Below are 12,559 nucleotides of genomic sequence, written 5' to 3'. Positions count from 1 at the left end.
GCTCCGTCTGGACCAATCAGAAAACTAAACGATTAGGTGTCCGCGGCGCCTGAAGGACCCACTGAAGAGGTTATATATTTCAGTCAGGCTCATTTGATACCTATTCAGTTAAACATTCGATTCATAAAATAAAAAATAAAGATAATCTGATGACTGGAGGTGGGACAATATCCAAAGTTTATGAGACGAGATGATATACGACGATACTGGGCTCAGAATAATACTTTTGGAAAAGGAAAAAAATAAATAAATAAAATAAAAAATAAAAAATACAGTTTAGAAAATAGGTATGCCTTTATTTTACTAACTCTGGGCATACTTACACTTACTCTGGGTAAACCCTTTTCAACTAAAGTGAATATAAGATATAAAATGACCAATATAATAAATGATACACTTTTTTTCCCATTTAAAGTGCAAAAAGTGCCACTCTGCAAATAGAATGCAAAAACAGAGACAGACAATTCATGGCTGTTAAAAAAAAAAAAACCCAAATCATCTCATCTTCATGATATTCTCATCACATTCATACAATGAATAAATAAATAAAGCAATATAGATTTTCAAGCCATTATTATTGCTTATAGGGACAAAGATGAACATGTTTTATACATTTATTTCAGGCATTTCTGCAAACAAAGCCCCACAATCCCTAAATATTTTTTTTATTTATTATCTTTATTTATTTATTTTTTATCTTTTATTGCGGTAGATGGTTGATTGTAAAGTTAAAGAGAACGGAGTTAATTTATTTATTCCCTGTGTTTCCAGCTTTTTTTAATTGTAATTTTTAAGTGAAAGTATAAAATTGTAGATTGTAGAATGTATAATGTATTACATTGTATAGAAATTCAAAGCATTTCCAGTCTCAATACTCAAAATGTGTATATTAATAAGGAAAAACCGTGAATGGGCTTGAACGTGAATGACCAGATCTTGTAGTAACCCAGACCTACCACCAGATGTCACTTTAAGCTGTTTAAATATACCTTTGTAAACAGTTAACACAATGAATAAAATCCAATTGTAATTAAGAAGACTCTTGACATATTTTAACCTAACTACTCTTAGGTTTTGTTGTTATTGCTGTTTCCTATTTCAGAGATAAGAAATATATTTTGTATTAAAGCCACCTTTATATATTTTACTGTTATGGTTTGGAGCATCTACAGAACAATATGATATTTTTATATCCCATAGAACCTTCATACAATCTAACAAGTTTCTGGGTGTTTTGCATTGTGGTTGAAACCAGTGATCGAATACAGCCTAACCCAGCAATGGAAAACTTTTATCCCAGTAGTGGCCACAAAAATGTCATTGTCTGACACGAGGACCACACTTTCAAAATTCATGTCAGCATGAATAGTGACCAATCTGATTTTTAATACAGGGAAGAACATTGTTTTTTTGTTGTAATATTGTATGTTCTTGTCATTTTTGCATTTTTTAAAAAAAAAAAATGTTTGTATTCTTTATAGTGGTTTTGTAAATTCCTAATGTCAATTTGTATATTTACTCCAATTGTCTGTGTTTTGTTGTTGTTTTGTGTGTTTTTGCAATCATATTGTTTAATTTATTTTTATTTTTTTTTGTCATTTTGTGTGTTTTGGGACTTATTTTGTGTACTTGTTTTGAGTCTTTTTGTATTTTATGTGGTTTTAAAAATATTTTTCTGTTACTTTTGTGTTCTTGGCTTAATTTTCGTTTTTGTTGCAATTTTGTGTCCTTTTTTTAGGTCCTTTTTTTTTTTTTTTTGAGCAATTTCGTGTGCTCATTTTAGCGTCCGCACACAATTAGACTGAGGGCCAGAGACTTTCCAAGCTTTTCTTGCCCCAAACTATGAAACAGATCAGGTTTTGGTGTTTTTAAAATACCTTCACATGCCTAAAACTTTACAGTTTGGTAAAGCTAGTTTACCAGCTGTTGGTTTGTGAGGATTAGAATAATGTATGTGGTCGACACTCGAGTTTCCACTAAGTTCATACTTTGCTCACTCACTACTTCAATGAACCTCGAGCGCTATCCTTAAAAGACACGTGTGCAACCAACGGGTAAGAGGCAATGTAATATCCTCCAGGAATTTTCAAACTAAAAGCTCAAGAATAGCCTTTTTATTTCATTTTTAATGGCACAGGCCAGGGTCCTGAATCTCAAATACAACGTCTTTTCATAGTTTTCTGCAGCTTTTGATTGAATGACTTCTGCACACTGCGTCACTTTGTGTCTCAGCTTATGAGGCAGAAACAGACTTTATATTTTGAGGATGTGTTTTAGATGTGATCAATATCAACCGATTTAATATTAAAATAGCAGTTTAAATGGTTGCCTATGATTTCTGACAGCAGAAAAAAATTACCTTTAAATCCATCATAAGACTATGAAATTAATGTTAGCTCTAATCAGGATTATTTTCTCACATATCATACAAGTAATCTATATCCACAATAAACCAGAAAACCCATGTGTATACATTTATGTCGTAATACATTTGAGAATACATGTTTTAACCAATTTATCAATTAATTAGAGTTGTATTTTTTCCTCTTTATGACTGTTGAATGCTGACCACGCAAAAAAACAAAACAAAAAACAAATCAAAACAAAAAAAAAAAATCTGACTTTTCTATCTTACTTTTGTTTTAAATTTATAAAGTCAAGCTCCTTTTAGTTTGTATTTTTCTCTCTTTTTTGTGTGTGTTAGGTTTTTTTTTTTTTTTTGCTGTTGCTTGGTTTGTGATATATTGTGTACAGTTGTCCTACTGCTATTACCTCTCCGAAACTTGTTGTTGTTGTTGTTCAATAATAATAATAATAATAATAATAATAAATAAATAAATAAATAAATAAATAAATAAATAAATAAATAAATAAATAAATAAATAAATAAATCCAACGTCCATATTTCAATTAATTCCGAGTTTTATTTTGAAGGCTCAGCCTATATAGTTTCCGCTGGTGTTCCGGTTTGCTTTCTGACACCTTGACTTGGATCAGCGTTAAGTCGCTGGACAGCTGTAGCGGAGTTACTTCATCCCTACTTAGTATCCCGTCCACCGCTGGCCAGGCCTTGTGTTATCCATGAGATAGCCGAGTCGTTCCCCGGGTGTTGGCTCTCTGACTCGGGCTCAACATCCTTTCTTCCTCGTCTATGCTTGGACACGCCTGCAGTCCTCTCACACACACACACACACACACCCCGTGGCTTTAACTCTGCTGCTGTGACACTGTGAGAACACACACAGGGGAAGATGTTGCTTAAGGAGTACAGGATATGTATGCCGCTCACAGTGGAGGAGGTAAGAAGTTTTTACTTTCTTTCTCTCTTTCTTTGTCTGTTTTTTCCCCCTCCCTCACACACGGATGAGATTTAGTGATGATTCCACGAAGTGTTTGAATTCACGTTCCCTTGAACTTCAGAGGAGTTTGTCGAGAACTCGCTGCTTCACTATTTGAGTAGAGCTGGGCAATATATCGAGATTCAAGATGCATCGAGATTTCTATTTTGGTTATATATATAATTACAATATTGCCGATAATATTGCATTTTTATTTTGTTTTAAAATACTTGGGCTCAGTGGTAGAGTAGGTCGTCCAATAACCGAAGGGTTGGGGGTTCGTGTCCTGCTCCAGCCAAGTCACTATCGTTGTCTTTGGGCAAGGCACTGTACCCACATTTCCTCGACTGAATTTGGTGTGTGAGTGACTGTTGATGGTAATCTGAGGGACTGATGGCACACTATGGCAGCCTCGCTGTGGCTACAATAGTAGCTTACCACCACTGTGAGTCGAGTGAAAGAATAATGCACATCAATATAAAATCCAATTTATTATTATAATATATTGTGCAGATGTTTGTTAATAAATGTGCCTGTGTGGTATTTTGCATCAGCAAATTTAACCCGGACTTACTTGTTTTTTTTTTGGTAAAACTTTATCACGTAAAAAATATTGAGATTTATATCGTATATCGCCATTTTGGGAAAAAAATATTGAGCTTAGTTTTGGTCAATATCGCCCAGCCCTACTGATGAGCTCAACAATCCAATGTCTTCCTTGCTGGGGAATAGAAATAAATGCACAAAAAACGAATTATTAATGCAGTCATCAAAATAACTTTATGACAAGCATAAACGTTTACCAACTTTTGTGTGCAGGCTAAAAAGTTAAAAGTTCATTTTCTGATTAAGCATCTTTATCATTTTTTTTTTAATGGTGATATATGATTAGAGCTGGGTGATATTGCGAGATTCAAGATATATCGAATTTTCAAATTTGGGGATCTAAAAAAATTACAATATCGCCTTTAGATAAAGCTTATTTAGTTAACTTAGTTAACTAGTTAGCTTTTAGTTAAAATACTTGTTTTAGGAGTTGTAGCTTTCTCCACTTCTCAGAACAGCATGATAAGCACAAATGAATTGCTAAATGCGTCCTAACCCAGATCTCCCCTTAAAAAAGCCACACTACATAACTAACTCAAACATGCTGTCCCTTATAGGAGGAAAAAGCTAAAAGTGACACATATTGTGCAGCTGTTAATAAATGAGCTTGTGTGGCATTTGGATCAACAAATTTAACCCAGATTTGTCTTTCTGGTCAGACTTTGAAAGAAAATTATTACTTTATATCGTATGTATCGCAATTTTTAGAGAAAAAATATCAAGATATGAGTTTTGGTCATATTGCCCAGTGCTATATATATATATATATATATATAACACTTGTAGGGCCTCCAATTTTCCAGTATTTCCCTTAAACAGGTGAATGGAAGTTAGCAGTGTGGCTAACGTCGCTCTTGCAATGAAACGGAAAATTGGAGGCCCTACATTTGTAATCAACTTCAACTCATGTATCGGATTAAGTTGCTTATAGCATAATATATTCTAGAATGAACTGCCACTAGCTCACCATACCTCTTCTATAGGGATGTAATGATTCACTCAACTCCCGATACGATTCTCTCACGATTTATTTTACAAAATGGGAATGTAGACAAATTATTCTTTATTTTTTTGGGGAAAAAAAACTAAAAATACTATACTATTTTCCTTTTATATTTCATTGTCAAAAGAATTCCTTGATAAACTTTTCAAAACAATGCAATTTAACTAAAAATAAATCTTAAATGAAATAAAGGAATAATACAAATGAAGAAACCTATTAATTTAAATTCTGGTTCTATAGTAAACAATGCAGAACTACATAATAGTTCTTTTTCTTTTTAAAAGTGCAACTGAAAATGTATTTTGTGCCTTAACAATTGGACTTTAAAAAAAACCAAAAAAAACAATTTGCACTGTATTTACGTCAGATATTTGTTTGGACCAGCAGAGGGCGCTGGTAACCCAGTGGTCGGTTGGCATGCAGATATCCTTGCAGTGAAGAAGAGATGCTATGCTAGCAGACAGAGCTAATAAAAAAACGTGACTTTTACAGATATTCACGTAATATTACAGATGTTCTTTTGGTGCTAAAGGGGTAAGGAATCATTTATGAACATGTTTAAGAGTAGAAGGCGGCCAGAAAGAAAATAGTAGCAGATTCCGCCCGCCGCCTACACTTTTAGACGAGAAGGATATATAGCGCCATCTGCTGTTTAAAAGAAGTACTGCGATTCAATTTTCAGAACATTGATGTGAACCGTGATACCAATGAATCGATTTTTAACTGCCTTACGATTAATCGTTACAGGCCTTCTCTTCTATCATACAGGAAGTTGTGCCCATAGTAACAGCAAGAGTAGCACATCCACCACCACTCAACGCTATTTTTAGTATCTTCCTGACACATTGTAAGGGTACCTCTGTCACACCTTGCATGTGATTAACCTTGCATTTAATTCATCACTCCACGACTCTCACACACACGCCAACACTAACATTATAACGCTGTGCAGAAAATGTCCACACTCCTCATTGTCTCACATGCTGCTGCCGTGTCCATTGTTAACATTCAGTCTATTATTAGAAGGTGAGAATGGCTGGTTTCCTGTCCTGGCATGTGCGCCGCATAGAAAACGCCACCTTTTTTAATTAGCGCCCATAACGCTGCCTTTTTGTATCTCACATGCCTTTGTGATGTATGGATGCAAAGTTGTGCTTTTTCCCTGCACAGCCAACGGCTAACTAGTGGTGTGGAATAATGACCCTGCTACATCAATGTATCTTCTTTGACATCCTGTTATCAGATAGTCAGATTGCAGCCCTGAGGACACATGCCCCATTCTGGAAACAGATGATAAAGCCTTAACTATCCAGATTAGTACGATTTGTCTTATGTTTACAGCTTGCATTTTATAGAGAACATTGGAAATACATAAGGCTACAACAACAAATTGAGAAAAAATGGCTATTAAAAAATAAAAATAACTTTACCACTTTGGTGACATTTTCTGAACCTCAGGAGTAAAAGGCAATGCGCCACAGACGAAAGCAGACGTCTGGGGTCAAAAGGAAATGGAAAATGTCATTGTCGAATGCATTAGTGCTGAGGAATATGTTCTTGAATGCCTTCAGAGTGTGTGCATTAAAGTGCAACACCGCGTGTGTGTGCTACGTGGGTGTTTGCATTCACAAGTGTTTCCGTTCAGTAAATTGTGGCCTCAGCCTTCACTAGGCTTCCATTTTCTCTCTATACTGTTTGTTGAGGAGAGTTGTTTTTCTCTTGTAAATCAGTTTGTGAGTCTATATAAGAGTGAATGAGCAGATACCTTAAGGGCGTCCTATTTATAAACAAGAATGTAATTATTATTGAGGAATAGAATAAATGAATAGAGTGAATCAGACGGTAAACATAAATAGTAGATGAGATGCCTCAGAAGGTTCTGTGGATTGCAAGGCTGAAATCACCACACCTGGGCAAGTAAGGACTCCGGAACACACAGAACCACTCAGATCTTACTGGTTTCTGGGCTGAGTGGATGTCATTTAAGTAGAAATTGCGTAAGACAACAACACAGTCACGTGTTTGGCTGAGATTTCTACTGCCCAATCAACAAGTTCTGCTGAACTACGGTCGGGCCTGCCCCAAATAGCAGGAGTCAGTAAGCCTAATGTTCTTAACTTTTCTTTTTTGCTGCATTTGTGTACACAGAGAAACCTGGTTACTCGCTTGCACGTGTTGCCTCTGTCCTATAACAGAGGTTTTTTTTTGTAATGTTTTATGCAGTGCATAATTCCTCTTTACTTATTTCTCTTACTTTAAACTTTTTCAAAAGTCTCCTGTGGACAGGTGTTGTGAATTAGTGCATATGCTAACACACTCAAAACAATACATCTGGGTAACCAATGTAGTTGTGATGTCCATATCAGATAACGGGAATCTAAAAAATAATAATCTATAATCATGATTAAAATATTCATCCAAATATTTGTGATTATCATTTTGGCCACAATCATGCGGCCCTACTTGTGTGGAAATAATTTAAAACTGAAGGTTGAAGGGGGGTATTGTTTTTTTTTTTCAGGTACATAGTACCTCACATACTCAAATAATTATGGAAAATAATTGACAGGACAAATTGTGGTTAAAAATGTGGTTAAATTGACAAATGAGCATGAAATATGGTAAAGAGGTTAAAAGTGACAATGGATCATTAAGTGGGAGAAGTGGCAGAAAAGGTTTATAAGTACTGAACATTTCTTGAAAGTGGAAAAATATGCAGAAAAGGCATTGCAATTTGATGGAGAAGTGGCAGAAATGGGTATTGTCGCAAAATGCATTAAAAAGAGCAAAAATATGGCAAGGAAAAGTGATGAAATAAGGTTAAAATATGGCAATTTGTTCTTATCATGGCTTTACAGCAACCACAATGAGTAGGTCATATCTCAAGTCCTTAAAGTGAAGTCAGTTTTCTGCCTGTTCAAAAGCTGTGGGAGGAAAGACTAATGGAGCATAACACGGAAGGAAGCTATGATTGACGGTGCACAAGGACAAGCTCCTCGTTGCTAATGTTAAAGGATGAGAGGAAGGAGGAGTGACGATCGGGAGTTTTTGGAAGTGTCTTTTTTTTTGTCTGGATACTTCTCCAGGGTCATACAGTGTGTGCGTGCGCAGAGTGTGTAGGCACACTGAGATTTGTGGCTGTGAGGGTGTGGAAGGTCATTTGTCTTGGGGAGGAGATTACTTCAGGCTGAATCACGTCATCACATTTCTACTACTGCAGATGTTTGGTGTGACCATCCGGACTTTGTTTACACAACTTCAACAACTACGAAGAATGTTGAAGTCAGTTTGAGTCTGTCTGTGCTTAATGTTCCGAAACTACTTTGACTACTTATTTATCTTCCCACCTTTATTGAACATTCAACAAAAAAAAATTGGATGATGTTCACAGATTTATGAGGGATTGAGCATCTTAAAAGTACACGTTGTTTGTACCACATGGAACACTCAGTGTCACAATTAATTATAACTTAAACTTGGGTGGGATATATTTTGTAACAAGTTTATATGGTCTATCACCAGTTTCATGAAACAAATGTTACGAATTTTAGTCTATGTTACTCAGCCGTGCTTCAAACTTAAAGGTCCCATATCATGTTATCTTTAACCATCTCCATTTGTTCTAAAAACCCCAAAAACATAATATTTGAGGTTTACTTTCCCAAACTTGCCTGTTTTAGCCTCTGAAAAGTCACTTTCTGAGCAACTCTACACAAACAGGCTGATTTGCGGCCTACTTATGCATATTCATGAGTGGGCGTGTCTATAGACGGGACACTAACTTCCTCCTACTCGCACGATGACGTAGGGCCAAAGGACGGCCCGCCCTCCTCCCACCCACTCCATAGCTGAGCTCATGCTGCTTTATAAACACGAGACAGAGTGTTGGGGCTGGGCGTTCACCGGTACATACATAGACTGTAGAAAATACATACATAGTACTGGAGGCGCAGCTTCTCCAGCTCAGTGCCGCGTCAAATTTATCATCAAATTGGGAACGTGTCATCAAATTGGAGTGAGATGTTTGGGCTCGCCCTGCAGTAAGAATGCAAATCACCTTCTAACTAACGATTGAGGGAATCAATGAAAAAACATTTTGGGCATGTGTATGAAGCCCTTATAGCACTTTTATGACGTTTAAAGCACAGAAAAGTCAATTTAGCGTAACATGGGCCCTTTAAATAAATGAAGATCTTGAGCATTGTAAAAACCTAGAGCTCTTTTCTTTAGAAGTACATGGAGAAGGCTGTAACTGTGTAAAACTAAGGCTTTTTGTTGGAGGCAAGGCACATTTATTCACAATTGCCACAGTTTTTAGTAATGTTTTAGTAATGTTTTTGAATCTTGCATAAACAGTGGAAAAACATTTATACAGAGTTTTAAAAATTAACAATGAAATCAATAAAATATGGGGGTTTTCTTTGAGGTATTTTCGACTTGACCCACGCAATGATTTATACTCCAGTAGCAGGACTTCAGTCTGTTCTAAGTCTGACTGGGAGCCAGGGTAAACTGTAAAGACACTAATATACTTTCATTGAAATGGAGTATGAAACTATGAAGTACGCTGACTAGAGCTGGGTATCATGGCCAGTTTCTTGAATCCAAATGATTCAGATTAATAAGGTTTTGAATTGTTTAATCACCATTAGATTAAAATTCAGGATTGATTGATTGATCTTTCAAATTTTACTTGGATATTAATAAAATGGTTCCAAAGTTTTGACTTAAGCTGGGGCGGCTAACCAGGCAGGGCTTTGTCTGCATCTGACAAATTTGCACTGAATGCACTCTCGCGTTGCCATACCTGTCGAGTTTTGAATTTGAACTAGGGCTGGGCGATATATCGAATATACTCGATATATCGCAGCTTGTAGTCTGTGCGGTGTTGAAAATGACCATACCGTTAAACTCGCGGACTTTTTTTTTTTTTTTTTTTTTTTTGAAATGTCATCTTAATGACAACATGCACAAAAGGGCACTATTTGTTTTAAAATATTGTAGTGGCATTATGTACAAAAAGTGCACTTTAATTTTGTGTTTTGAAATGCCATGTGAGTTGCATCCTGCACTAATGTCTTGTTTTGAAATGTCTCTGTGACAATTTTGCACAGAACGTGCACTTTCTGTTGACAATTTTATGTTTGAGCCACTCACTGTTTAATAAATACAGTTATGTCAACTTTGACTTAGTTGTGATATCCCCTTTTTTGCATGAAAGTTTAAAATTGGCATATATTAATGCAGTATGATCAAGAATATTTTAATGTAGACATATAGAATCATCATACTGGTGTGATTTTGTGCATCAAAGTGTTAATTCAAGGGTAATGCAAAATATCGAGATATATATCGTGTATCGTGACATGGCCTAAAAATATCGCGGTATTTATAAAAGGCCATATCGCCCAGCCCTAATTTGAACAACAACCCATCCCAACCAAGTTCCAGTATCCCTTATATTTTAAGACGGGTGTACAAGAAATCTAAAATAGCCACTCTCAACTACTTACTAATAGGGCTGAATGATTTTGGAAAATTATCTAATTGCGATTTTTTTTTTTTTTCCCTCAATATTGCGTGTCATGTATTTTTCAATGAACACAAGCAATAAATCAATCTGTTTCAAAATAAATAATTTCAGATTATTTTAAACTTTTATTAAATATAAAATATAAATTTTAAAGCACAGATTACAACAATAAAGCAAACTAATCTGGGGCTTTACCTCTTCAACATTAGGGATGGGTGTCATTTTATTTATCAATACTGCTACTCTTATCAATACTCATTATAGATCTGGTACTTTATCGATACCTTACTTTTTTTTAAATCAATGGAAAAACACAAAATAACAAAACTAATAATGAACATCAATCTGTTTGTATATATAAAACAATAACAAATGCAGTATAAATAACTTTTTTATATTATCTAAACACAAATATTCAAATCAAGCATATCAAACAGAACTTGACAATGAAAAATTGTGCTAAGGGAGAATTAGTGAGCTGTGCCTCTGATGGCTGCTGCTGCTGCACTGGCTCGTGACAACAAGGATAACTATGTTGATTTACCCTTGTTTTGCCATATTAACTCGTAACGTTTTAGCTGTAAGATAATATATGATCGCAAGTCACTACTCGAACTAAACGTTGCCGAGACACGGTAGCGGCCGATGTGCGGGGAAACCTACGCAGCCTTCGACTGCTACGACGAGACGACCCAGCGGCCCACAAAGCAGCAGGTTTTCCTGCCAGTACTCGCCGCCACTAGAGCAGATGGAGGCGGTGTGACAGACACCAGCCGTGGAGAATCCCTCACAGCGCGCACACAACTCGTCTACTTCTGCTGCTCTGGTTCTGCAGCGGCACACACTTTTCTGACTCAAAATCACAATAGCCGCTTAAATAGCCATGTGTTTTACTGTAATGTGCAATTTTTTGGCTGAAAACAAAAATCAATGTGTGTGGATAGCGTCTACAGAAGGCTACTCATGAAGCGAGGCGAACAGGTGAGCACTGTCTACAGTAGCCCCTCCCATCAGTCGGCTCTGTATACGGGTTCTTAAGGAGGACTGACAGGCAGCACGGCACTATCGATGCTTGTCTGAGGCTCGAGGATTAACGTGACCTTAAAAATGCCATTAACAGGACCGATAAGGATGCAGCTTGTCATCTTGTCATCAAAACATTTAAATCGCAGCCTTTGCGATTAGAAAATCACGTTTTATTATATTGCATTAAATTCTCAAATGCAATTAATCGTTTAGCCTTACTTACTAAACACAATTAGGTGATTAAAATGTGGTAGGCCTATCTTTGACATTGAAATGCTGTGAACATGAATTCACTACATTATAATAATACAGCCTAAATGAAAACACAAAAGGGTATATAAGCATATTTTATCAAGTTAACACATTGATTTAAATACAAATAATCTGAAATTAAGCAGACATTTACATTATATTTTCATTACATATTTTCTTTTATATATATATATATATATATATATATAAATATGTATGTCTTTTATACTGTATTTCAGAATTGCCTTCTTACATCTATCCATCTCTCTTCTCAGTTGTTTCCGGGTTCATTTCTGCTGTCGGCTAATGACAGCGTTTAGTTTAGAGAGGCAGAGTAATGTTTTTATTTATCTTTTAATTATTTCATTATAACACAGGATATTTACCTGAAAATACTACTACAGGAGGATGACGGGAAATAGGGGTAAATTACAGTAGTTTCCCAGCCAAAACGGGATACTTAACAGATATGCTAGCGCAAGACTATAGCGTGAGACTACTGGGCTTGGAGTTAAAAAATAATCTATTTCAGCACCGATGACTTGATTTTGGAACATTTCAATAAAATCCATTCAAGTTTGATTAAATTGATTAATTTATTTACTCAGCTATAAGACTGACAGTAGTAAAATGCCAAAGTTTGAGTATTGGTTTAAAGTTCCCAGAAGATTTAAATGTCACTGTAACCAGAACTACTTGGCTGTGCAATAATCATTTTCCCCTGTAAGTGCCTGGAGAATAACTTGTCGCATCTCTCCTGCAAGCTCAGCCATTCATCAGCCACTGCCTATCCCTTTTCCC

The 12,559-nt window shown here is 35.9% G+C and overlaps 1 protein-coding gene across 3 annotated transcripts in view; it reads left to right on the top strand.

The window, feature by feature from the left end:
- Positions 1-2,960: 2,960 nt before the first annotated feature.
- Positions 2,961-12,559, top strand: part of LOC114468985 (cytoplasmic phosphatidylinositol transfer protein 1-like) — a 66,778-nt gene continuing 57,179 nt past the window's right edge. For all 3 annotated transcript variants that reach the window (XM_028456174.1, XM_028456185.1, XM_028456192.1), the window contains exon 1: positions 2,961-3,299. In XM_028456174.1, coding sequence (XP_028311975.1) covers positions 3,252-3,299 — 48 coding nt within the window. In that variant the 5' untranslated portion in view covers positions 2,961-3,251. The remainder of the gene's footprint in view (positions 3,300-12,559) is intronic.

Source organism: Gouania willdenowi, chromosome 1, assembly GCF_900634775.1.
Source record: "Gouania willdenowi chromosome 1, fGouWil2.1, whole genome shotgun sequence".
Taxonomy (NCBI): domain Eukaryota; kingdom Metazoa; phylum Chordata; class Actinopteri; order Blenniiformes; family Gobiesocidae; genus Gouania; species Gouania willdenowi.
Note: the sequence above shows the minus strand (reverse complement) of the source record. Positions and strands in the feature narration are given on the sequence as shown.